The sequence below is a fragment of the Curcuma longa genome, chromosome 16, assembly GCF_044706935.1.
Source record: "Curcuma longa cultivar G26 ecotype Majalengka, Jawa Barat chromosome 16, ITB_CL_G26_1.1, whole genome shotgun sequence".
In the NCBI taxonomy this organism is placed as follows: Eukaryota; Viridiplantae; Streptophyta; class Magnoliopsida; order Zingiberales; family Zingiberaceae; genus Curcuma; species Curcuma longa.
In genome coordinates, this window is record NC_133876.1 from 9,631,579 (window position 1) to 9,654,775 (window position 23,197).

At 37.9% G+C, this 23,197-nt stretch overlaps 3 protein-coding genes, 2 non-coding genes and 1 pseudogene across 7 annotated transcripts; 1 reads left to right on the top strand and 5 right to left on the bottom strand.

The window, feature by feature from the left end:
* Positions 1-1,280: 1,280 nt before the first annotated feature.
* On the bottom strand, positions 1,281-2,191 carry LOC141847037 (pentatricopeptide repeat-containing protein At5g65560-like; annotated as a pseudogene).
* Positions 2,192-3,049: 858 nt separating this feature from the next.
* Positions 3,050-5,988, bottom strand: LOC141847642 (pentatricopeptide repeat-containing protein At3g06430, chloroplastic). The gene is made up of 2 exons (XM_074735696.1): positions 5,421-5,988; positions 3,050-4,562 (listed from the first exon to the last, which is right to left on the bottom strand). Exons 1-2 carry the CDS (start codon positions 5,961-5,963, stop codon positions 3,453-3,455), a joined length of 1,653 nt encoding a protein of 550 aa, XP_074591797.1. The 5' UTR covers positions 5,964-5,988; the 3' UTR covers positions 3,050-3,452.
* Positions 5,989-7,786: 1,798 nt separating this feature from the next.
* Positions 7,787-15,474, top strand: LOC141847295 (nuclear pore complex protein NUP98A-like). 2 transcript variants are annotated; one of them, XM_074735301.1, is made up of 12 exons: positions 7,787-7,870; positions 8,372-8,653; positions 9,452-10,021; positions 10,233-10,460; positions 10,930-11,549; positions 11,634-11,721; positions 11,812-11,872; positions 12,757-12,895; positions 12,992-13,108; positions 13,235-13,409; positions 13,934-13,996; positions 14,661-15,474. In XM_074735301.1, exons 1-12 carry the CDS (start codon positions 7,852-7,854, stop codon positions 15,338-15,340), a joined length of 3,042 nt encoding a protein of 1,013 aa, XP_074591402.1. In that variant the 5' UTR covers positions 7,787-7,851; the 3' UTR covers positions 15,341-15,474. The 2 variants fall into 2 exon arrangements, with proteins under 2 accessions (XP_074591402.1, XP_074591403.1); XM_074735302.1 differs by having other exon boundaries at positions 13,934-13,984.
* Positions 15,475-15,882: 408 nt separating this feature from the next.
* On the bottom strand, positions 15,883-22,042 carry LOC141847296 (uncharacterized). 2 transcript variants are annotated; one of them, XM_074735303.1, is made up of 9 exons: positions 21,895-22,042; positions 20,875-20,936; positions 19,024-19,078; positions 18,662-18,760; positions 17,668-17,754; positions 17,181-17,297; positions 16,844-16,936; positions 16,408-16,438; positions 15,883-16,055 (listed from the first exon to the last, which is right to left on the bottom strand). In XM_074735303.1, exons 1-9 carry the CDS (start codon positions 21,988-21,990, stop codon positions 15,883-15,885), a joined length of 813 nt encoding a protein of 270 aa, XP_074591404.1. In that variant the 5' UTR covers positions 21,991-22,042. The 2 variants fall into 2 exon arrangements, with proteins under 2 accessions (XP_074591404.1, XP_074591406.1); XM_074735305.1 differs by lacking the exon at positions 16,408-16,438 and having other exon boundaries at positions 15,883-16,072; positions 16,830-16,936.
* A 768-nt stretch (positions 22,043-22,810) lies between these two features.
* On the bottom strand, positions 22,811-22,884 carry TRNAI-AAU (transfer RNA isoleucine (anticodon AAU)). Its single transcript has one exon. It is a non-coding gene; the product is annotated as a tRNA-Ile (tRNA).
* A 127-nt stretch (positions 22,885-23,011) lies between these two features.
* Positions 23,012-23,087, bottom strand: TRNAI-AAU (transfer RNA isoleucine (anticodon AAU)). The gene has a single exon. It is a non-coding gene; the product is annotated as a tRNA-Ile (tRNA).
* Between the last annotated feature and the right edge of the window lie 110 nt (positions 23,088-23,197).

Consider the following 23,197-nt stretch of genomic DNA (forward strand, 5'->3'; position numbering starts at 1 on the left):
TAATATATATGCCTCAGGCATGAGCAGCATATCATATTTAGAACAAAAGAATATTTAGGGTTGATAATATGAAACATGAATCTCTTTGCAAATATCAACTATCAACAACTTTTCCCTCGACATTTAGGCTTCAAATTTTCTATCTCATTTTTTGTGTGTCATCCTGAACATAAATATTAGAATCCCATTATCCACCACCATTAGGATCCTTTACTATACATCTTGTAAGCCCAAGAACTAGCAATTTGTCTTCCAATAAAAGACCAAGCAACTGTTCTTGGGCACATCCTGCATGCCCACACAAATTTTTAAATCTGTATTAGTAATCCAACAGTAAAAGTCAGTAGGTAATTTCAATACTCTATATAGTCAGGCGTATGGAACTTCGTAAGCATGAGAAACATACTTGACCCTCCTCAACTTCTAACTAATGGATTCATTGATTGATAAAAGATCAGCCTTGTGCAGAGATTTCCTGTGTGCTTGCTCATCAAAAAAATATTGTTCCATTCATTTTTTTAGGTGATGCTTAATTATTTTCATCACCACAAGCTGGTTTCCCTCTAATCCCTGCACAATGATGGTTTGACACTCCAATGAGATAGCTACTTGGATCTGAAAACAACAACAGACCATGAAAATGTGTAAAAGTAGAAATGCCTAATCCGAGTGAGAACTCTATAAATTCATCTAGCCAACCATTTGTCTCCAAATCCTATTCCTAGGGAACAAACACAAGATATTGTAACACACTTGAAAAGTTCTTCAGATTTCATAACTTCTATGCTAAATACCACCAGTTTACATGTTAAAAACATGTAGACATAGATGAAAGTAAAATGAATTCAAACCCACAAGTATACTAAGTTCCCTGTTAACATAACAAAGCGTATTACCAACAAAGTATGATCATTAGAAGTACGATGGACAAGATTGATATAACTTATGAATAACTGCAGAAAACTAGTCAAGTTTAGCTTAGAAAATACATGTATCATGTATGTAAAAAAAAAGTAAATAAATTGCTGGTAACATTTATTCATCTGGATAAAATTTTAGAAATAAGAACAATCCACACATACAAATGAAGAGGACTGCAGAATTTTTGAGAAGAAGTGAAGGAGGACTAACCTTTGATGGGATCTTGAAAGATCAAAATCTGTTCCAAATGCACCAACACTGCTTACATTACTGAAGTAATCTTCAAATTGCTCTGTGCATTTGAACTGATCCAATGTGGTCGTATGAAGCTTTGATATATAGATATCTTCAAATCAATGTCAATCATTAGGGAGCCCATTAATTACATATGAATGCTTCTTGGCCAAAGCTGTATATATCTCAGGACTAGGAAAACACTTCATTTCCTCCATCATAGTCAAACAATCAGAGCACAAATCAAGACGACCTTTCTCAAGTAAAGTGTCAATAAGAATCTTCCATGCAATTTCATCGCAACTATAACCCTTCAAAAGCAAGCTAGTGAAACAAGCTTCCTTCTGCACAACGTCCAGAATGCTCAATGCAGTAGCTGATAAGATGCAAGATATGGCAGATGACCACATGAAACCATGGAATCAATAAATGATAGAGCTTCTAAATACTTGTTTAGTCAACAGCAACAATTAATTAGAGGTGTACAATTATCAGCATTAGGAAGTTTAGAGGTTTCTTGCATCTGGAAGAGCAAAGCCTTAGCTTCCTCCAAGCGATGCACCTTGCAAAAATCTTCGACAAAAAAACTGTAAGATTTTAGTGTTGGGTTGAAACCTTGTTCAGAATCTTGTAAATAGCTTTCAGAGTACATCGATACCCACTTTTCCCCACATATCAGCATCATCTATGAAGGTAGCATCAGCCTATTTCTTTTTCAATAGGATTTGAGCAATAGTGAGTAAGTTTCATCATTGGGCTTACACGCATCTTCAATCATAATATAGAAACTAGACAAAGCTTGATCAAAGAAACTCACATTTACCAATCCATCAATATATGTATTGTCAACTCTATTTCTCTTCATTTCAGTTATCATGGGAACTAAGCCTCTCTTCTCCATCAAATGCAGCAACCTAAATTCACTTTTTGTGTCACTTTCCATATAGTATTCCTGAACCAATGTAGTGTAAGTGACTTGGTTAGGAAGCACTGCATCCTTAAGAATCTTGGTTAATAATGCCATTGCCTTGTGCATCTTCCCCTGAAGAACAAGCCCACAAATTAATTCAGTATAAGTCCTCACATTTAGTTTTCACCCTCTGGACTTCATCAAATCCAATACATGGAATGGAAGGTGTCATCAACCTTCCTAATTTTGCAGTAGCCATCAATCAAAACATTATAAAGTAACAACATTTGGGACCAATCCCTGCTCCAAATCATCATCTGCACAACAGTCCAAGATAAATGAGGTGTATTCTGTGAGTATCTGGATCTAATTCGTCTTGCAACAAGTAGTTCAAGTAGATCATAGCCTCGATAACTTTCCCTTCCTTGCAATTTCCATTGATCATTGTATTGTAGATATGAAGACTGGGAAAGATATCATCTTTTTTTGCATTGTAAGTCCTTCATATTAGCGATCATCTGGAGCCCTACAAGAGCCATCAGCATAACATCATAGCATTGGATAAACTGCGTGAAACCCGTACTCAGATGCAAGGATTTGAAAGTTTCAAGAACGGAGCCAATCATGGAGACAACGATCTCCTCAGCGGGGTGGTGGAGGCTGAATCAGGCGAGGATTTGTAGCAGGGAAGAACAGGAATCGACGGTGTGAAGGAAACCTGGGCGTCGTTCGATCCAGCAAAAAAAAAAAAGTCCAGAGGGCAGGATTGCAGAAGGGTGGCGACATGGAGAGGCGTCTGGTGGGGATATGGGTGGCGCTGTTTAAGGCAGGGCAAGAATCGTACCATAGTGGAGAAGTACATTTTTATTAGCTAAAATTATTTTATTACTATTATAAGAAAAATAGAAGTAAATTACAAAAAGGCATTTGCAAATTTAAATTTGAAGTGGTAAATCCATTCAAATTTGCTAAATACAAAGAGTATGCAGCCAATGGAAACTATCTCAGAATACAAAACTTAATCTTTTCCATTAGAGGGCAATGAATCACCTCTAAATTTCTTTTACCAAAACATAAACAAGAGTATCCCTACTCTAAACACTGTCAAGCTTGTAACCAAAGATAACAACAAACAACACACAAGCATAATCTTTCCAAAAAACTTACTAGTTGGCTGCTGCAGGCATTGATTCCATTTGCTGCCCCTTTTGACAGTTTATGCATCTTGCCTTTTGGTTTTCTGCTTTGGCATGGCAAACTGAGGTTCTACCAAGAAAATCAGTTCATTGTGTTGAACTTCTCGACCAATGTCAGTTAGTCATCACTTGGTTACAACCAACAAAGCACTTCTAATGCCCAGCAGCCTGCCTGCACCCTGAAGCATTTTTCATGGAGTCACAAGCTTAGCTTCAAACTTTCCTGGATTCTCTTGCTCCAAATCGTAAATTTTATCGGTCATCCCTTCCTTTCTGTATGCTCCAACCAAGATACCAAATGTAATGGAATCCGGAGCGCATTCCCCATCTTTCATATGCTTGAAAACTCTCTCCATCTCCAGCAGATCGCCTGCTTTAGCACAGGCTGAGATCAAGGCATTATAAAAGAACGTGTTCTGCGGTACCTCCAGTCTTTCTGCAAGCTGAACAGTGCTGATTACCTTGTGAAATTGACCTGCATTACTATACCCATGGAGCAGACAACAGAAAGTCTTGGTATCAGATTTCATCCCCTCTGCTCGCATCTGATTGAAAGCATACTCCATGTTTTTTGCATCCCCGACATCTGCAAAGGCTTCAATTATGTTGTTGTAAGTGGAGGTGGTCCATGGGAATTCCAACTTTCGCATGTATTCCATCACTGCAGTCATTTTGTCATACATCCGTTTCTTCCCATAGGAACCGATCAAAATGTTAAAGGTCCGCGTTTCTGGTTCAATTCCATAGGCACGGAACCTTTCGTACCACTTCTCCATTGCATCAACTTGACCCATGTTTCCAAATAGGCTTAGGATGATATTCATGGTCCAGACATCAGGTTTGCAAGTGGAACTCTCCAGCATCCCTGAGAGAACTTTCTCCATCTCGTCAAATTTGCCAGCTTTTCCATAGCCACTTAGAACTATGTTTTGTGTGACAGTATTCGGGGATATCGTACGCTCAGACATCTCTTGATATAGTGAATCAACTAAATCAAATCTTGATGCTTCGGTGCAAGCCTTGAGAAGTGTGCTGTATGTGTAGACATCAGGTTGACAAAGAGGTAAGGTCTTCATTTTCTCAAGGATGGAAAATGCTTTGTCGAGGAGGTCGCTTCTGCAGTAAGCTGCTAACAATGCGGTGTACAATTCAGGATTGGGTTGGCATCCTTCTTCCATCATATCATCAAAGAGGTCATGGGCTCGTATGGCTTGACCAGATTTTCCTAGAAGGGTAAGGAGTTTCATGTAGGTGCCTTCTTTTGGAGAATAGAATGGCTGTTCCTTCAACATATCAAAAACCTAAAAAATGATAATATAAGTTGCAATTTTTAGAAATAATATTGTAAAAGGAAAGAAGTCAATAAACTGATAATCAAATTTTAGTTTGGAGGATGCAAAAAGTTAAAAGCTGAATAGCAGTCTAGCTGAAGAATTCTTGCGAAACTACCAAATTAACAACGATCTACTTGAACCAAAACTTTCAATAATGCTTTTAACCATGGGCATATCATGGTAGATCATCGACAAATGTTATGATGTGTTCAAATTAGCAACTTTGTATGTTCTAGTTAAAATTGCTTGTACATACAGATCTACTGGAATCAAAACTTTGAAACATCGATAGTACTTCTAACCATGGGCATATCACAATAGGTGATACCATAATACATGCATAAACATCACAATCCACAAATGTCATAACATGTTCAAGTTAGCAAACTTAGCATGTTCTAATCAACATTGATTGTACATACAATTGTAGACAACTGATACAATAATAACTTAGCTCAGATGAGTTCCAAGACGACTGCAGCAAAGGTACCTAGACCAGAAAATGGCCCATAAGAGGAGCTAAATTACTGAAATATGTAGAATATTGTTAAAGCAAACTCTTTAAAACGCATGAAAATTTCACCGTGTGACTAAAAAAGTTGTGTACTTATCAAACTTTCTGTTCTCCAAACCATTCGTAAATTCTTCCTAAGTAACAGGAAGTTTTCCCGAAACCATATTGAATTGTGGTAGCAATTCTTAAAAAACTCGACTCGGTAAGTTTCTTTCAGTTGGTTTTCGAGTAAAATTAAGACATTTGGAAGTGAAAGAAACAACTATTGAAATAGGAGGTGAAACATGAATGAGTAGCAGAAAGGGTGGTACCTCGAGCGCCTCCTGCCACTGCCTCTTCTGGATCCGGTCAGCGAGCGCCTCGGTGACGGTGCACACCCAGGCCTTGGCGGCCGCGCGGTCATCCATCTTCTTCTTGATGTTCTTAATGGGCGTCCGCGGCCGCCGCGACGGCAAGCTCTCCGACGCCCCAGGAAACTCCCCCTCCTTCCAGTGCCGCTTCTTGGGAGGAGAACGAGCAGGAGCAGAAGATCGTGGCAAAGTCGAAGAAGAAGAAGGGCCCTCCTTCCAGTGCCGTTTGTTGGGAGGAGAACGAGCAGGAGCAGAAGACCGTCGAAAAGTCCGTGGCAAAGTCGAAGAAGAAGAATAAGAAGGGCGAGGGGTGGTGCCCGATGCCCTCCTGGGCCGTGAACCTAGCGCACACCTCAAAACCCTAGCGGAGTCATCGGCGTCGGCGGATGTCCCGGTCGCCGGCCGCCACGACGCCCTTCGATGATTCCTTCTGAGGTCGAATGGAGAGGCCGAGTGGAGGAAAGGAGGAGAAGAGGAAGAGAGGAAGGAAGACGATAAGGCCATGACCAACGACGAGCGCAGCGCTGGCGCCGTCAGTGAAGCGAAGATGATATTTGACGGGCAATGGCACGGAGAGAAATAGCTAACGGGCCAGCTCCGTATGCCCGTCTTATCTTAATCCGAATCCGATTTTTTTTTCCATAAAATCCGTTACCCTAACAGTCTCACACTCGGTCCCACAACCATCTGTCATGAGACGGAAGATGGTATTGCTCGGTGAATTCAAACCCTTGACCATATGTCACGAGACAGAGGAGGGTATAGCTCGACGAATTCGAACCCTTATTTTCTTCTGTAATTCTGTTCTGTCGTAACTAACTCAGTTATACCTGAAATTTTAAAAATTAATAAAACCGTTTTAAAATGGACAAAAACTCAATTTCTTAAAAAAAAAAGTATTTTTTTAAAATAATAAAATAGCATATTATTTTTTATACTGCAATATCATCATTTCAAATGTATAAAAATAAATTGGCTCAATTTAATTAAAATACATTTTACTAACTTAATTAAAATATTTTTTAAATTTAATTAAAAATATTTTAATTTAGTGTTCTCATCCTTTAAATTTAAGTTTTTTATTTGCTATTGTTTATATAAAAATATTTAATAAATAATTCAAATTAAGTTTGCTCAAATTCTAAATTTATCTATCGACAAATCCAATATTGAGTCCATCGACACAATCAATTAAATCATTTTTTATCTTACGTTTTGAATTTACTTATTATGTAAAATATATATTTAAGAATTAATTGGCTCGTAAAATATAAATATCTTATTAAAAAAACCAATCGAATTGAGACAATTAATCAATTGAATTGGATCGAAGATGGGCTAGGCCTAGTACATGCCCAAGGGCAGCGGCATGGATCGAACGGTTTCCCCCTCCGGTTTAGCCCATAGAGATAACAATGTGGCATGCACGGTAAATTTTAACAAAAGATGAAATCCATCACTCAAACGGTCTCATATGATTATCTTCACGATCATTTATAAGAAGATAAATCAGAAAACTAAAATTAACTATTAGAGTATCCGAATGCTCACTCATTAATAACACCCTAAAGTTAATAATTAAAAAAAAATATTAAACACGTTCATATAGAGGGGTATTATAACACCCCTTCATATCGTTTATTAACATATAAGGGGTGTTATTAACACCCCATTAATGGAGCGTTGCTAATGCTCTATGAAGGAGGATATTATTTTAATTTTATCAAGATTCGATCCTTATCCATTTTAATAAATTTATTCTGTACTAACTAATCAATAACGTCGTGAAGAACCATGCAAAATTTACATAGTAAAAAATAATTTCTCCAAGGAAATTCGATCCGCTACACGCTACCCGACACCAAACTTACTCCTACGGTATATACGCTCACCCACGTGTCACATTCAGTGGCCCCCTACGAGTTCCCATTGGCACGTCAGTTACTCCTGCGCCACACGTGATCGTCTACGTGCCACATCATGTGGGCCCGCGACACTCCAACGCTGACATGGCCGTGTTGCGCTTCGCGTCCTCCTCACGCTCTCTCTTCGACATATTATAAAAAAGAAAAACGCCTGGCTTGATAAATCGCTCGCCCCGAATGCCCTAAAAATCCCACCGCTCCACCGGCTCCGTTGGCCCGCGAACTTCCCGTGGATATCGGTATCGGGATCCGATCGAGCGAGGGCGAGAGGAGCGGATCGCGGTTCCTCGCTCGTCTTGGTCCTTGATTTTTTTTTCCTCCGGTATTATTGATCTCTGACCCTCACTGCGTTGGTCGCAAGCTAAACTGAAGACTTGAGCAATTTCTTGGCGATTTTATGCGCCGGGCTGTTGCAGGAACCCTAATTGTTATCCCGGTTGTCAGGGAGATCTTGTCAGTCGGCGGACATGTTCGGTTCCAGCAGTCGTAAGCTTCGCCTCCTCGTTGCTTGTTGATAGGATTTTCTCTGCGTGCTCTGTTTGGGCTTGACGGTTTCTGATGGTGATCTTGTTTTATTATAAAAATGACGTCTTTGATTTGCTTGGATTTGGGATTATCGTATGGTGTTTCAGTGGGTGGGATATGATGTCTATATTAGTTCTTTCGTGGGATTGAGCCTTGGAATGTTGTATATCGTGGGCAGCTGACGTTTATTTTGTGTTATTTGGCAGCAGGATTTTAGTTTGTTTACAATATGAGTGGTTGTTTTTTGATCTTTCGATTTGTATACTGACTAGAAATTAGAATCTTGCTTTTACTTATGCAGAAGATTGATGCTCTTCGCTGGGCCTAAAGCCTTTTTTTTGACTCGAGTGATATCATGTTTCTTTGAGCTTTCTTTCACTTATTCCGGAGTTTCTGTCTTCATCGTTTTTTTTTTTTTTTGTTTTTGGCTTTTGTAATTCTTCTCCCTAATTGGATATGCAGCTTTCGGTCAATCTTCAACTAGTCCATTTGGTGCCCAGCCGATGTTTGGTCAAACAAGCACTAGTGCTACTAATCCATTTGCGCCTAAACCCTTTGGAAGTCTAAGTCCTTTTGGCACCCAGACTGGGAGTTCGATTTTTGGAGGCACATCTACTGGTGTCTTTGGACAGCAATCAACACCTGCCTTTGGTGCTTCATCAGCTCCGGCTTTTGGGAGTTCCATGCCTGCCTTTGGGGCATCATCAACTCCTGCATTTGGCAGTGCTTCGTCTTCATTCGGTGGTACACTCTTAATCATAGCTAATTGCTAGATTGCAGTAAAATGGGTTGGTTATTAGCTGGAGAAGGACTTCATATCCCCATCAATTTTTGCTAATTTTGTGTTTATTTTTAATTGAAGTAGTCTTATCATTTTTTATATTTTACACATTCTCTCACATGCTGCTTTAGTATCCCTCAAGTATCGAAAGGATAACGTAAGTCATTTCTGCAATACAATTAAGGAGTAATTTATTCATTTTGTTTATTGTTGCGAAAAAAGGTACTCTGATACAACTAGCAGTAGTTGCTTGGTTAGGATATTTCATTTGATTAGCCTTATTTGTTTTTAGGATTCAAATCTTATCATTGTTTTATCCAATTATGGATGAGGATGGAATGGGATTGTAGCTCCAGTGAGAACTAGATCATGCACCTCCAAGTTGTATGATTATAATCGTGCTTAATTCTTTTTTGCATGGAATTTAAATTCTAATCAAAATCTTCTGACATTTTAATATCTCATTAGAATTATTGTATCTTGTTTCACTGTGAAGATTTTCTGATTTGGACTTTTACCGCATAACAGAGCCTGCATTTATTTGAGGTTCTGGTTATCCTTTTTCATGAGATGCTGTGATAATGATGGTTTTATGTTGCAATTACTATCAAATGTATATCTTTGTTACTAAACACTACTTCTCCAACATGATATGATTTTCTTTTTCATAGTTGTTTTTGGTGCTTCCATGGTTTTTTATACTGCTGCCATCATGTAGTTCAAGAAATTACTTGATGCTGAAAGGATTTTCTTGTTTGTAGGATCTTCTTTGTTTGGACAGAAGCCAGCCTTTGGAACATTTGGTTCATCTCCCAACCAATCAAGTCCATTTGGCAGTACGTTTCAGCAAACACAACCAGCATTTGGGAGTGGCCTCTTTGGTTCCACAACCCCATTTGGTCAATCAAGTCAACCTGCATTTGGCGCTACAAGCACCCCAGCATTTGGTGCTACAAGCACCCCAGCATTTGGTGCCACAAGCACTCCAGCATTTGGTGCCACAACTACACCAGCATTTGGTTCAACAGCAACATCCCTTTTTGGTTCCACAGGAACTTCCTTTGGGGTTTCAAGTTCTCCAGCATTTGGCTCAACAGCAACACCATCGTTTGGTACTCCAACCACCTCCATTTATGGTTCTTCAAGTACGCCGGCATTTGGTGCATCTAGTGCTCCCACGTTCAGCTCTCCAACTGTTTCTGCTTTTGGCACATCAAATACTCCTTTCAATTTTAGTTCCACCCCAGCCTTTGGTCAGTCGACATCTGCATTTGGTAGTACACCTTTTGGAGCATCACCATCCCCTTTTGGTGGTCAGAGCTCCCCATTTGGTAAGTTATTTTAACTTTTTTCTCCAGAATCTCTTTCCTTGACAAAATATTTGTTTGTCAATTTTCATATTTCTATATTAGTATATTGTAGTGCTCTTAGGAGGCTATAAGTCGCTCTTGAACTTTTTGCATGCCTTTCTGCTTGTTGATCTTTTCATTAAATAATATTTCTGAGGTTTTATTTTCCTGTCTGTATATTGATATCTTGCAGGTGCTCAGGCAACAACACCATCCTTTGGTAGCCCAGGTTTTGGACAATCAGCTTTTGGGGCTCAACCTGGAGGAACAAGAGTTGCGTCATATAGCCCAACACCTGAGGCTGATGGTGGCACTAGTAGTCAGCCTGCTGGCAAGCTGGAATCCATAAGTGCCATGCCTGTGTATAAAGAAAAGAGTCATGAGGAATTAAGATGGGAGGATTATCAACGTGGCGATAAAGGTAAATGCCAACTAGTTAGGGGTGCCTGCTTGCTCATTTCTTAAGTATCTTATCCTTTGGAACTTGCATTTTCAATTTATCAATTGTTTTTAAAAGAATCTCACAGAACCTCAAAATTATGTTGAACATGTGATGTTTGCATGTGCTATTGAAAAAGGCAGGAGAAGTGTTTTTACATTAAGTATAGTTCCTTAGCTTAGCTATCCTGTATGGCTTTGAATTGGACGAATATTTCCTACTGATGTCCCTGAGTAAAAGAATAGCATCATATTATTGACTTTGGTGTCTTATTATAATGCACTGTTTATTGTTTATCCTGTTCAACTATTGATTTCCATTCTCAAGTATGTTTCAGATAGTGTATGCTATTTTTGTCTGTCATAACTTTCTAGCAGCCTTGTTTTCCATCATTTCTTTTTCTCATACGTTAAATATTCTGCTTCTACTAATGGAAATATCATTCTATCAGGGGGGTCCAATCAGTCTGGACAGCTTGCTGGAGCAACAAATTTTTCAGCTCCATCTCAACCCAGTCCTTTTGGTTCTACAGGCACATTTGGTCAATCTTCTGCAAACCCTTTTTCTTCGACCACACCTGCCAATCCCTTTGCTCTTAAATCTCCAAGTTTTGGTTCTTCTGGTTTTGGTTCCACATCTACATCACTTTTCAGCTCACCATTCTCTGCTTCTTCATCGAGTCCGTTTGGTTCAACTTCTACGGCTTCCTTATTTGGTGCTTCCAGTAGTTCTACATTTGGTTCAAGTTCATCACCCTCACTTTTTGGTGGGCCGGCTGCACCTGCTTTTGGCTCTTCTACATCACTCTTCGGCAATTCATTGGCAGGGTCAAATTCTGCTTTTGGATCTGGCCTGGCATTTGGCAATAATCAAGCTTCTGGGTTGTTCCAGTCCTCACCTGCACCTTTTGGGCAAACATCAACTCCCTTTGGACAGCCAACTAGCGGAACCACTTCTGCTTTTGGATCAAATCTATTTAGTACTCCATCTACTGGTTTTGGTGGGAGTTTATTCAGCAGTTCAACTTCATCACTCTTTCCTTCAAGTACTCCAATTGGATATAATACAATTGTATGTAATGCTTACTTAATGTATTCATATAGCATTTTTATTATTTAGGTGTATTTGAATGATAATTATGGCTCATCTGCCCAGCCTTCAGCACAGACACCCTTCCAACCTGCTCCAGCACTCCAGACATCAAGCACATTCTCATTTGCAAATTTTGGACAGGCACAACCAGGTTTGTCTGTTGAATTTCCAGCCCCTTATTAGCTTTTATAAATATTTTCTCAGACTTGATTGCTCATGTTTCTTGACATTGAAAATTCAGCCTCTTCTGGTGGCTTTGGTGGTATGCCAAACATCTTCAGTCAAAGCACCTTTGGACAGCCGTATGTTCCTTTTCTTTGCTATTGTGTTTTTCCACAAGCATTTTTGTTTCTTCTATTTTTGCTAAGCTACTGCTTGAGCTATATGGTTCCTCTCAATATTCTGTGAATTTAATTGTTATAAGATGACTTACACTGTCATCCTGCCATGTGACGGCTTAGCTTAGTTTTATTAAAGAAACAAGGTACTAAATGCACTAACCAATTATCCTAGTTATTTCGTTACATTCCAGATCCTTGATGTTTTCCTTCTCCTGTTTTTTTGTATCACAAGGCATGTATTTGCATTGAAGAAATAACAATAACCTCTGCTTGTGGCAAAACTTGTTGTATTCATACTAACTGCAGTGATCTAATAAGAAGCATCTCATGCTCCATGGAAAGGAGTTTTTTTTTACTAAGGAAGTTTCTTGATCAGGATCATGTATTGGAAGTTAATGAAGTAATGAACCAATTGAGTTAGAACTTAGTCTGATGGTTTTTGTAAGTGATTCAACTTGAAATAAATTTTTGCACACTTAGTTGTGAATCAAGATGATCATATTTAATACTACGAAGGAATGCAACTGGTGGCCTATTGTGGTAAAGTATTCACTGGTCAATGACTAAATAATTTTCATATCACTTCTGTAGTCAGTGTTGGAGGTCAATCTGATATTAACTTGTCAACGAGGAACAGGATTGTCAATGTCATAGTTTTTCATGCTCTTGCGTTAAGTTCGGAGCCTGGCATAATTTCTTAACTCTTAGGCAGCCCCTGGCTGGAATTTTCAGTTTAAAGTTAATAGAAGGCTAGAATGTAGGCTTCATGAGAATGGATGTTTTTTTTTTGTTTTCATTTCTTTATTTATTAAATTGGTAGCCTCTCCTATATGTCCATGGTTCAGTGCTGCTGGCCAGTCCAATGTGGTCATGCAACCAGTTCCTGTTGCAAATCCTTTTGGGACACTTCCGGCAATGCCTCAGATGTCAATTGGTCGTGTAGGCTCTACCCCCTCAATTCAGTATGGAATTTCGAGCATACCTGTAAGTCTTACTTTCTTCAAAATGATATATATTAGATGAATTGTGATTGTAAATGCCATTATCATGTTCCCTTATGGTTTTCTTTGCTGTTAACAGGTTTCTGATAAGCCTATTCCTGCAAGGACTTCGCCATTACTAGTTCCACGAATTTCCTCTCAGAGAAGGATTAGACTGCCTCCAAGGAAATACTCCCCTAAAACTGATGGTCCAAAGGTGAGAAATTAATATGAGGGACACATGCTATTTTGGTAATTTGGTTGCAAGTTAGTGAAGCATAATTTACAAACAATCTGTTACCATCATGGTAACACCTCATTTGCAATATCTTTCCATCTGCAGGTGCCCTTTTTCGCTGATGATGAAACACCTTCTACACCAAAGGCAGATGCACTTTTCATTCCCAGAGAGAATCCTAGGGCTCTGGTTATACGTCCAGTTGAGGAATGGCCTCCTCGAAGTACCCTGGAAAAGGGTAGTATCTCCAAGTATGGAACAAAGTCAGCTGATGAAAATGGTAAGATAATTCTTTTCTATTGTATTGTGTTGGAAAATGGTCAAAATCTCAGCAGCCACAGAAAATTAAGAACTGGCTGTAATGAGGTTAAATAAACTTAAACAAAAATGTATTTATGTAAAAGTATAGATTTCGATGATATGCCATTGAAGTTTGAAAGAGTTTAGTAGGAGGCCATAGGTATAATCCGGTTTCACTTAGTTAATAGAATTACGAGGATGAAGAAGATGGACAAGGTATGGAGATATCCTTGTTCTGAATTCAAATTATATAGGTATTAAGTTGATGAGTAATTACCTGGAATTTCAAGAATCGGTCATCTAAAAAAGAAATAAAGATGAGATAAACAATTCTGAAAATGAATCTGGTTTTATGCCTCCAGAAGATCAACCAAAAACACTATTTATATAATAGACACAAAAAGTGAAATATAGAGAGAAAAGGAAAAGTTTGTGTATGATTTTGATTGACTTAGAATTCATTAAATTTATCATAATAAGTATACCTGATAGCCTTTTGTTCAGGTAAAGCTGTAGGAATGCCTTCTGCTCCAGCTTATAAGGAACTTGATGAAGGTGATCATGATGGTAAACTTCTTTTAAGAGTTTGTATTTACTGAAACTTGAATCTTTCTTCAGAAGGATAAGTAGTAGTTTCATGATCATATTACTAAATCAGCACCAGAATGTCCTTTTCAGATTTCTTATAAATTACTGGATATTGCCATTCATGATGCATTTTGACCTGCCAAATGACCTTTTTTTTTGGCAACTTTTCTTGTGTCTCAATTGAATACAGATAATTTCATTGTTTCTAGAATTATCGCTGCTAAAATATTCCAAATAGAAAACGATGTTAGTTGCAAGATTACTATCATGTGACTCTTAGATCCACTAGTTTGATAGCATTAGAACATAAGTTTTGTTTGAGAATTTAATTGCTAAGCTAATTATTGAGTTTGCATATGTACTTGATATAAAAGATTTAGAGGAATGAAGTTTAATTGAAGGCAACTTATAATGAACTACTTTTAATTGATAGCATTAGAACACAAGTTTTGTTTGAGAATTTAATGCTTAAGATAATTATTGATTTTGCATATGTACTGGATTTAAAAGATTTAGAGGAATAAAGTTTAATTTAATGCAACTTATAGTGAACTACTTTTATTTCCTATTTGGCATTTCTAGTAGTCCAGTAGAACTTTCCTCTTCTTAACTTCTTATTCAGTGGTTTTTCAAAATTATGCAGAGCCTGTTACTGAGAATGGGCACACGAGGGAACACTCTAGCCCAACCGCATCACCGTCTCAAACTGTACACAAAATGAACGGCACAACCGATGATGGTCATACGCAAAAAGCTACAGACTCTTACGTGAAAATATCCGGACACAGGGCAGGGAAGGCTGCAATTGTGTATGAGCACGGTCCAGGCATAGAAGCATTGATGCCCAAGCTCCGCCGAGATGACTACTATACTATACCTCGAATCCAGGAGCTGGCCGCAAAAGAGCGTGCAGAGCCAGGCTTTTGCAAACGCGTCAAGGATTTTGTGGTCGGTCGGCATGGCTACGGCAGCATCAAATTCTATGGGGAGACTGATGTCCGCGCGCTTGACCTGGAGTCGATTATACAATTCAACAACCGTGAAGTGATCGTTTACAATGATGACGACAAGAAGCCTCCGGTCGGGCAAGGGCTGAACAAGCCTGCAGAGGTGACACTCCTCAACATCAAATGCATCGACAAGAAGACTGGAGAGCAGTTAACAGAGGGTCCAAGGGTGGAAAGGTACAAGGAGATGCTGGCGCGGAAGGTGAAGGAGCAAGGCGCAGAATTCATCGCATATGATCCCGTCAAGGCGGAGTGGAAGTTCAAGGTGAAGCACTTCAGCCGGTATAGGTTTGTGGACATGAATCTGGTGGTTTGAGAAGTCTAAAAAACTCGAGGGGTTTGTGATAGTGAATTACGCCTTGAATTCTTTCAAGTTTTGTGTTTTGTATAGAATTTCAACTTTGGGTGTTGGTGTTCTTCTTATGCCAAACTCGTTTCTTCTTCTCATGATTCTTTTGGGCTGTGCCTGAAATGGCTTTAAAGCATTCATTTCGCTCTATAAAGTTTACCTTTTTTTTTAAAATTTCTTTTGAAGTTTTAAAATTTGTTATGGCAATGGCTAGACCTTAAATATTGTGTTTGAAAATTTATGAAAAAAATAATGATGTTTGATAATTCTAGAGTTCTATGTAGTTTTATTTAAAAACCATGAAAATGATACGAAAAAGGAAAGAAAAACCTTTCCTTAAATTTCTCATCGAATAAAAAGATCGATGCAACTTGATTTATAGATGACATTCATACCAAAAAAACACCCCTAAACAATGCAATTTACAGCAACAATCTATGACCAAAAAAATTGGTGGCAAGGGATTTATTTACACATCGAAATAAGAAACTCGTTTTCTTGTCGATGTCTCAAGTCTCGATCTTGATCATAAGAGGTTGCCTTAGATCTGAAGAAGGTTGCCACAAGGATGGTAGCCAAGGAGATGGCGGCATGGCTAGGATGTCCTCTGCCTCTAAGTTCTCAGCTAAAGCCTTTTGTAGAGCAGCCTTTGCTTCTCTTGTCACACAAACCATAAGGATGGCTGGAAAAAGAAAAGAACTTGCTCTGAGATGACATTATAGATCTTGAAAATGCAAATTAAAAGTATAATTTTCAGAGATGCGCGACTTGATAATCCTTCTCGTTAGGGAATGGCTCCAAGTCGGGTGCATTGAACAATAACCAAATAATCTTTGTCAACAAACATGAAGTAGTCAGTGAAAATGGCTCCAAGTCTAGTGTATACCAAGACAAATGAATTGTTACATTCACTAGCTCTGTGGATTGGTCAGTCTAGGTGAACTCGGTGTCGATCGGTAGTCATTGATACAGCTACATCGTAAGACTCAAACAGTAAAAGAATACTAGAGGCATGCCTGAGTGAGGCTGCTTACCAGATATCGCTAATCCAGCTACCATAGTTCCCTGCATCCATTTCAAACCAAAAGATGTCACAAACAGAAAGAAATCAAGATTACTTAATCAGGCTGCATTTACAAATCACTCACTTATGTGTTTGTTTATATCTATTTACCACTTGTAAGAAAACTAACATGTGGATTCAAGCTAGCATGTAAATTTGAGATATAGAAGGATGTTTATTTTCTGTTTTTGTTGTTTCCAATCCAGATTTCGATAATGTATCCACATGCACTAACATTATATGCATGTTGAAGTAAGAATAGAGAACTAAGGTTCAGAAAGTGATTGTCAAAAGAAAGGAAGTGATATTTCATAGTTGCAACTTGGTGTCAGATTGCATATTGACAATAACAGGATGGGAATTAACTCGTGATAATCGATAAATGCGATAGACAGCAATAAACATACCCAGTGAGCAGTTGAAGTCTCACTCCATCCATGTGTAACATCAGCTAGGTCATCCAAAGTAGTGCCGACATACACCAGGACAAGCGTAATTGGCTGCAAATAAGTAACAAAAAAAGGAAAGCATATCACTGTTTAATATTTCAGAGAAAACTATGTATCAAAAGTAAAGAGGGGTACACAAGCTGGTAATTTGAAAGTCTAAACGATTCGAAATTCAATTCCAATGTGCGCGAATGAGTGCCTCAAAATAGGCCAGCACCATCAGAAAGGCACTAGTTCAGGTGTTTCTACACCATTAAAACAGAGGGATCAAAAAGATCTAGTAGGATAATTATACCATCATTCCTAGCCAGGAAGCCATTGTGTATTCTGCAAGGCCAATCGGTGTAACAGATAGGAAGTAATTCAACAAGCAAAATGGAACCAAAGGTGCCAGCCTAAGCAGCAACACAATCTGGAGAAGAAAAGACACGAATTAAAATCCTTGTTAAGCAAGTCATACTATTGTCATTTATCATATAGGCAATACGAATCAGCAATATGTTGAAATGAGGATATGCTATGTTTCATTCATAGAAAAAAATAGGTTCTTATATATTACTATCAAAGAGTCTCTATAGATGCAGTATGTTGCAAACATAGAACAAGTCTCTCTCTCCCCTTCCATCCATGAAACAAGTACAATTTTTCTTTCTTCTTTATTCTCTTATGTTATGTTTCACGCAATTTAGCAAGTTTTTGATCAGTGAATAAGGAACAAATGCTATCATATATGGAATAAATTAAGATATATGTGAAAATTGTTTTATGAGTTTCGATAAAACCTTAAAGCCAGATCTCTCAATTGCTACTGCAACAGCTTGGAAATCAGGAAAATCATTCATTTTGGAGATGACGTAGGGCCTTCCTAACTGCGAAATGATCACAAAAGAGATGTTTTAACAGTGCTTTATAGTAATATAAGAAATATCAAAGTTTCCATCTAAATTTAAGATTTAAAAACTTTGCAAGTGGAATAGGCATTGGAATTCAGCAATGTAGACTGCATCATTGCATGCATAGTTAGAACATGAGAGCAGTAAACCTACCACCAAGTAGTCCTGGCTGATAAGAACAATGATTTTCATCAGTGAATTAAATTCCCTCAACTCTCACTATCCTAAAAAAAGCAGCTTAATTCATCTGGATTTGTCATCTAACCTGTTAAGTATTGAATTTTTTAAAATAAAATATATAATAATAATAATAAAGGAACAAATTGAATCGTCGAACATGAAGTGAGGACGCTGAATTAAAATCGGATTAGATTCGAACTAAATACAACGGATAGACACGGAGATAAGAATTACGTTAAATCTCAATTATGTTAAATTCATGCAGTATGTTTTGGTTCCCCTTCCACTTGCAACCTATAATTATGTTAAATCTCAATTGGATCTTGCATAGGCAACACAAACAATAACATGGATTCTCTTTAAACCCTGTCTCTTCTTTCCTCGCTTTGTTATATTTCTTAAGATCCATTATCAAAGTAAATACTGGTAATTAGTAAATGGCAACTTCACTGAACAAGTTGTTCAGTTTGAACGATTTTTAGTCCATCGAACCAAAGTTTAGGTCTGAGATTCAATTCCGTGTAGAGTCTACTTACGCAAAATGCTTTGAAGCTTACATATATATATAATTGGTTTTCCTTTAGAAAATAGCGAGACTATCAATGACCTGGTGGACCTTGAGACCTCTCAACTATTCAATTGGAACCTCCAATGCAAAGCAAAATTACTTCTGCACATCTCAAAAGCAACTAAGGAAACTTACAGTTCTACCAAGCAAAAATGCAGCCACAGAACCAAGTGTTGCTCCAATTGAATCAGCAAGAAAGCCTATTGGCAACCCAAATAGATATCCACCACCAAGCTGCAAATGAGAAACCAATTATTTTTTATCATCACTCGCCAACAAGATTCAATGCTAGCTAAATAAAACAAAAGTCAGCATAAATGTTTTCTCATGAAGTACTTACCAAAGAAAAGAGTAAATAATGAACATAAAGAAAATTATTTAGCTACATTAGAGGTGCAGATCCTTGTAGACCCATACAAACATACGAACATGTACTATAACAAAAATTAACAAATCTAAGCTAGGCCTTTACATTATCAAGAGAACTCTATGCTTACACTAAGTACTGCAGCTGGAACAGCAAGTATAGTCAAAGGAATATAAGCAACGGCCCTGCTTACAGAAATTTAGAAAGTTCAGTGTAAGGATAAAGAATGTTGAGAATGACATAAAATAGAAATTTCACAAAAGAAAATCAAATTATCACCAGCTTGTCAAGCAAAAGAATATGTGTGTTTATTAAAAAAAAAAGGAGGAAGGCACAAAAAACATGGTTTGCACTTGCAGTTATCCTATTAATGCTGCAATAACAACATTGTCTTGTGATGCTTCACTCAACCTATGCATGCATATGCTCCACTACAAACAATTAAAGTGCTTGCACCATAATGAAGAGCAGCTCCATGCTTTCAACACCAAGTGAACAACTTAGATTCCTCCAACCTATTAATTTCCAAAGGAAAGAACCATTGCTCTCCCCGGTTAAAGAGGACAACAAGATCATTATATATCGATATGCCAATCCTTAGGAAGCAATAAGTCTACTGGGTGATCGTCATCTCTGTTAAACACAATCATGCTCTCTTAGCTCTACTAAGGTCAGTTTTATCAACAAATTGTTTAATTTTTAGATTCTGAAAAAACCAAAATTACAGAGTTGTCAAGTCTGGCATCATCATCCCCCATCCTCTTCTATAGTGCACATCTCTCTTGTTCTCTCCCAAACCTAGTCCAATTGCAATATGCCTAGGAATTTATATAGTTAATGAGTCTCCTCACATCCTGGATCCTGCCTTTTCTTCTTGTTTCCTATTTTCTCTTATTCTCTTTTATGCCAGGTCCAGTTGCAATATGTCTAGGCATTCATATGGTCAATGAGCCTCCCTCACATACCTGACTCTTGCCTCTTGTTCTTTCCCTAGTTCTTCTCTTTCCAATCATGTTCTTTTCTTTATGGTCCTTCTCTAATCTATGTTTCAACTTGACAACATAACAACTTGAGCACCACTTAATCATTCTGTCTATAAAAATGGTTCATATGAAGTCATACAAGTACATCCAATATGTTTATGTTTTGTCATAAGCCTGTTTTGTGTCTTATGATCATATGTATGCCTCTATGAAGCACCATCTCAACTTTCAGATTTGATTATTGACACATAAAGTATCTTAATAACAACCTATTTTAAGTATTTGGTGTTGTTCTCATGTTCTATGAAGTATATTATAGGGTAACATTCACACATGCCTAAAGTTAAGCTTACAACAATATTCATGTGTGCCGAGGAGAATGAAAGAAGAACAATAAAAAAAAATGTTCAACCTGCTATCAAAATATTCAAACAATGATAAACAGGAATTTTTGAACCACATTTCAAGTAAATCCTCCTCCTCATATTGTCAAAAAAAACTTATTTGTCTCAGTTGAGCCATATCCGTTGTTATATAACTAATAATATTCAAATTAATTAAATTGTCTATTTTTTGTTACATTAACTAAAATTTCTTTAGTCTCCCTCTACCCCTCACACCTTCCACTCTAATTGAGTCAAATCTCCTAACTACAGAAACTATTGGACGTTTTTGAATCTGTCCAAATCATCTAAGTCTCTCCCATTTTACCATTTATTCAGTCATATGTATACCATCTTCAAAAATATTTCAAGCCTACCACCATGCCAAGTGAATGCAAAAATAAAATGTGCGGCATACACAACTGCTCCATTCTGTACATGAAAAACTTTGTTGTAATTTGACAAGATATACATAGGAAGATCAAATATTTATGTAAAACTTGTAGACTTTAGTCACTGAGGATTGTGCTAGTTAAAAATGTGAGCCAAAGAACGAAAAGGTTGAAACAAAAACGAAATCAAGAAGACGTCAATGCTAAATATTAGTGCACTTACAACATAACAGGTCCCCATAGACCAAGATTCTGCTTTATCCAGACCAAGAACTCCCTCAGAATCTGGCAGCATAATTAATTACAGATGTCAATGGATTGAAGAGATGAACATGGTTTATAGTAAAATATTGCATTGTGGTTTCCACAATGCCATGATGTGCATAGAAAAGCAGAGGTAATATTATGCCTGCCGAGTAATAATAGCATCTTGGAATTGGCTACTTCAAATAGTTTTAAATTCTTAGTCAAATATCATAAAGTTGATCTGCTTGGATGTTTCAGCATAGAAAAAAGATGTATCTACAAATAAGGTTTCAGCACAGGTGATGGAGATATATTTTGTGTAGCATGACATGCAATCCAAACAAGATCAAGAATGAGATTTCAAAGAACTTCATCATCTAATCAAATTGTTCTATCAACGCCAACAAACTCATCTTCCAGTCCTTCTGCACAGTTGTTTAGTTCAATACACGTAGAGACCTTTCAGAAAATCTCAGTCTTTTTGAGATTAACATAATCAAGTTTAGTTTGGACCAAAATTGACATGCAGAGTGAAAGGCGTTTAGATATGAATCCTTCAAAGGGTATTGGTTAATTAATATGAAATCAACACCTAATGTCAAACTTAAGAAAGAAAATGGTGGCGCTAATCTTATTCCGGCTCTTAAAACTGTTCTCGAGACCTTGTTCGTGCTTGATACTAAATTCAATCTATAGGCAAAAGAATTTCTTCCCCGAATTAGCTTCAGGACTGTTCCTGACTACCAAGGAGACTTATTGAATTGTTGTTGCTGGGGTACTGTTAAATACTGTGATGGAGCGAACTAGTTTCTAAATACCGTCGCAATCTTGAAAGAACAGTTTTTGAAAATATATTTGGCCATCCAAAGTATGCCAAAAAAAAGTTGAATTGAGAACAACGAGAAACAAATGTTCGAATCACAGAGCATTCAGATCATTAAACACGAAGAATCAATAACACGACTTTAATATTAGATAGCAACGGTAAAAATGTTACCTTTTCGACAGGAAGCGTGAAGAAGGCGGCAGCGGTAGCAACGGCGAGGAGCACGAGGAGGGTAATCCTGACGGCGGACAACCAGGAGACGGCCATCGATGACGACAGCGACCGCCTCTTGCCTCAGATCCCGCCGCTCCTCCTCCTCTGTCGCACAATCTTCCCTTTCTTCGCCACCAAAACACAAAGCGAAGGCCACAAGCCGAACCAATCGATCCTCCTTTCTCTCTCTCAACTGGCACCTATTATTAACAATAAAAAATAATTCCAAAAGATGCGCCTTTTTCTCTGGCTCTCCTCTTCAAATGATAGTAAAGATCATCGCGCTGTATTTTCGTTGTCTATTGTGATTCCACCTTCCTTATATAGAACAATCGAGACCGAAAAATGATGGGAAAATCTTGTCGTGTCTCCGACTGACCTCGAACTCGAAGCATCGGTTTCCGTCGCCAAGTTCTGCATTCGAAGAATACAGAAGGCATTTCCTTTCCAGTCTCCTTACTCCGCAATGTGCCGTGAAAGAAGGCGCCGCCAATGTTTGCCTACGGTGGCGCCGGCGAGTAAGCGGCGGAGAAGGGACGTATACAGGAGGCGGCGCCTTGGCCAAAAAATGTCACTATAAATGTCAATCTCGAATCAAAATTATTGGGCTCTAAAATCAACTGTATTCGAAGGCCCATTAATGATCGGGTACGTAAGATTTTGGAAAACTGGACCGTAAAGTCAAGAACAGGCCCATTAATCATTTTTTAAATAAAACAAAATCATAAAAATTAAAAAATGGCGAATGCAGGTTTTGAACCTGCGACCTTCGCATTATTAGCAGGACTCTCTAACCAACTGAGATAATAAGTCAGCCGATTTTAGTTACCATTAATATTTTTTTAAATAAAACAAAATCATAAAAATTAAAAAATGGCCCATGCAGGTTTCGAACCTGCGACCTTCGCGTTATTAGCACGACGCTCTAACCAACTGAGCTAATAGGCCAGGATTTTGTTACCAATAATAATTTTTTAAATAAAACAAAATCATTTTGGCGTTATTAGCACGACGCTTAACCATTAATAGGCCTGTTTTAAATAAAATAAAATCATTAAAATAACCAACTAAAAAATGGCCCATATGCAGGTTTCGAACCTGCGACCTTCGCGTTATTAGCACGACGCTCTAACCAACTGAGCTAATAGGCCAGTTGATTTTGGTCACCAATAATTTAATAAAGTATATAAAATATCATTTTGTAGCTGAAGTTAATTTTTTACATTTATCTAGATTTTAAGAATTTTGATCTATATTTGAT